Source organism: Bison bison, unplaced genomic scaffold, assembly GCF_000754665.1.
Source record: "Bison bison bison isolate TAMUID 2011002044 unplaced genomic scaffold, Bison_UMD1.0 scf7180017864451, whole genome shotgun sequence".
In the NCBI taxonomy this organism is placed as follows: domain Eukaryota; kingdom Metazoa; phylum Chordata; class Mammalia; order Artiodactyla; family Bovidae; genus Bison; species Bison bison.
This window is the reverse complement of record NW_011495013.1, coordinates 7,608,976-7,611,884: the sequence shown is the minus strand read 5'-3', so window position 1 is coordinate 7,611,884 and position 2,909 is coordinate 7,608,976. Positions and strand designations below refer to the sequence as shown.

At 37.3% G+C, this 2,909-nt stretch overlaps 1 protein-coding gene across 6 annotated transcripts in view; it reads left to right on the top strand.

The window, feature by feature from the left end:
• NFXL1 (nuclear transcription factor, X-box binding-like 1) overlaps positions 1-2,909 on the top strand; it is a 61,160-nt gene that overhangs the window by 51,680 nt on the left and 6,571 nt on the right. For all 6 annotated transcript variants that reach the window (XM_010858880.1, XM_010858884.1, XM_010858881.1 and 3 more), the window contains exon 20: positions 1,673-1,777. In XM_010858880.1, the coding sequence (XP_010857182.1) occupies positions 1,673-1,777 (105 nt within the window). The remainder of the gene's footprint in view (positions 1-1,672; positions 1,778-2,909) is intronic.

The window sequence follows — 2,909 nt, the reverse complement described above, 5'->3', positions numbered from 1 at the left end:
CAATTCTTCAGCGCTCAGCCTTCTTCACAGTCCAACTTTCACATCTATACATGACTACTGGAAAAACTGTAGCCTTGACTAGACGGACCTTTGTTGGCAAAGTAATGTCTCTGCTTTTGAGTATGCTGTCTAGGTTGGTCATAACTTTCCTTCCAAGGAGTAAGCGTCTTTTAATTTCAGGGCTGCAATCACCATCTGCAGTGATTTTGGAGCCCAGAAAAATAAAGTCTGACACTGTTTCCACTGTTTCCCCATCTATTTCCCGTGAAGGGATGGGACCAGATGCCACGATCTTCGTTTTCTGAATGTTGAGCTTTAAGCCAACTTTTTCACTCTTCCTCTTTCACTTTCATCAAGAGGCTTTTTAGTTCCTCTTCACTTTCTGCCATAAGGGTGGTGTCATCTGCATATCTGAGGTTATTGATATTTCTCCCGGCAATCTTGATTCCAGCTTGTGCTTCTTCCAGCCCAGCGTTTCTCATTATGTACTCTGCATATAAGTTAAATAAGCAGGGTGACAATATACAGCCTTGACGTACTCCTTTTCCTATTTGGAACCAGCCTGTTGTTCCATGTCCAGTTCTAACTGTTGCTTCCTGACCTGCATACAGGTTTCTCAAGAGGCAGGTCAGATGGTCTGGTATTCCCATCTCTTTCAGAACTTTCCACAAGTTTATTGTGATCCACACAGTCAAAGGCTTTGGCATAGTCAATAAAGCAGAAACAGATGTTTTTCTGGAACTCTCTTGCTTTTTCCATGATACAGTGGATGTTGGCAATTTGATCTCTGGTTCCTCTGCCTTTTCTAAAACCAGCTTGAACATCTGGAAGTTCACAGTTCATGTATTGCTGAAGCCTGGCTTGGAGAATTTGAGCATTACCTTAGTAGCATGTGAGATGGGTGCAATTGTGCGGTAGTTTGAGCATTCTTTGGCATTGCCTTTCTTTGGGATTGGAATGAAAACTGACCTTTTCCAGTCCTGTGGCCACTGCTGAGTTTTCCAAATTTGCTGGCATATTGAGTGCAGCACTTTCATAGCATCATCTTCCAGGATTTGAAATAGCTCACCTGGAATTCCATCACCTCCACTAGCTTTGTTCGTAGTGATGCTTTCTAAGGCCCACTTGACTTCACATTCCAGGATTTCTGGCTCTAAGTGAGTGATCACACCATCTTGATTATTTTGGTCTTGAAGATCTTTTTTGTACAGTTCTGTGTATTCTTGCCACCTCTTCTTAATATCTTCTGCTTCTGTTTGTTAGGTCCATATCATTTCTGTCCTTTATCGAGCCCATTTTTGCATGAAAATATCGTTGCTCTAGATATCCTCATTTCCAGCATACTGGGAAGGGAAGAGCATGGACCTGTGTTCTTAAAAGCTTTAAGGCATGGAGGTGCACTTGATTCCATTCCATTGGCCAGAGCTTAGTCACAGGGCTCTAACTTACCAAGATGTAAGGTGTACTCTTGGAGTGGAACCAGGGAGAACATTGAACATTTCTGGGAATTAAGATTATTTATATCTAAAAGAAAAAAATGAAAAACTTAGCCAGTTGTCCAAGATTTATCGACCCTATTGTAATGGACTTTTTCTTAAAATAGTTGTTGGGGGAAAGGGGAAGTAGAGTATGACTATAAATATGTAATTGTTTTATTTTGGTTTTATTTTAGCTTCCTTGTGGTCATAGATGCAAAGAAATGTGTCATCCTGGTGAATGTCCCTTTAATTGCAACCAAAAGGTGAAACTTAGATGTCCTTGTAAAAGAATAAAAAAGGTAAATATTTTAAGTTCTTAAAAATTCTTTTCTATGTACATTTTTGTTGGTTTTCTTTTTTTTGGTGGGGAGAGTGTGTTTTGGTAGTTCTTTGACTTTAATTTTTTGCCTTTTAATTTTAAGCTCTTATTTCTTAGAGTTTTTTCATTATTGGTCTATCTATTTCTGTAAATGCTTAATTTAAAAATCAGCATTGTTTGGCAGCTTAGTTTTCTGCAATTTAATAGTTAAAGAGGATTATTTTATATTGGAACTGAGTTCAGTGCTGTTTTTTGGACAGAATCCATGTTCTAGATTTGAGGTCTCCACATAAGTGACAGTGTGAGTAATGAAGTGAGTTTCATGATTTAAGAAATGGTCTGGAATGAACCTTTGTTGCTCTTACTTACTAAAGTTTTTTATAATCAGTATTCTGTTGTGAAAATGTTACCTTAAAAAGACCTCACGTACTCAGCCTTATAAAATTATAAAGTAACATTCAAACTTGGAGAGAGTTAATTTTAAGATAAAGTTATGGTTGAAATGAAAAAAAAAAAAAGATAAAGTTATGGTAATGGAGGAGTGAAAGGGCAAAAGCTAATGGTTGGAAAGCTCAGTGATAGCAAACTACACACCGTTTGGCAAAACTTAGAAAGGACTCAGGTCAGTTGTCCTTTTCCTTGACTTCCCTGTTTACACTCTGGACTCTTACGAAGATTTCTTTACTTCTGATTTTCCCTTTCTCAGTTATAGTTGTAACTCCTTGTTTTCTTCACATTATTATGGTTGTTCGCTAAAGCTATTCTTTCAGTTTACTCATTTACTCATCTATTCAGCAAATATTTATTGAAAATCTTTTGCTTTTATTGAGGACCTTTGCATTTCTTCTGCTTTTACAGCTCCAACTATCATTTCCTGGGAAGGTTAATTTCTGAATTTAAATTTATAGGCCTAAGTTTTTCTGGAGTTGGATCCTTAAGTTTTTGGTTTTTAAATGGATCACCTCTATATGAAAATCAATACTCAGTCAAATCACTTTTAATCTGAAATGTTTCTCAGGTTTTCCCTCAAACCTCATCTTACTATCCAAGTACAATTTGCCACCCCTTAGAACTGGCAACAGCTTATTCTTAGACTTTGAAAACAGCTTCAT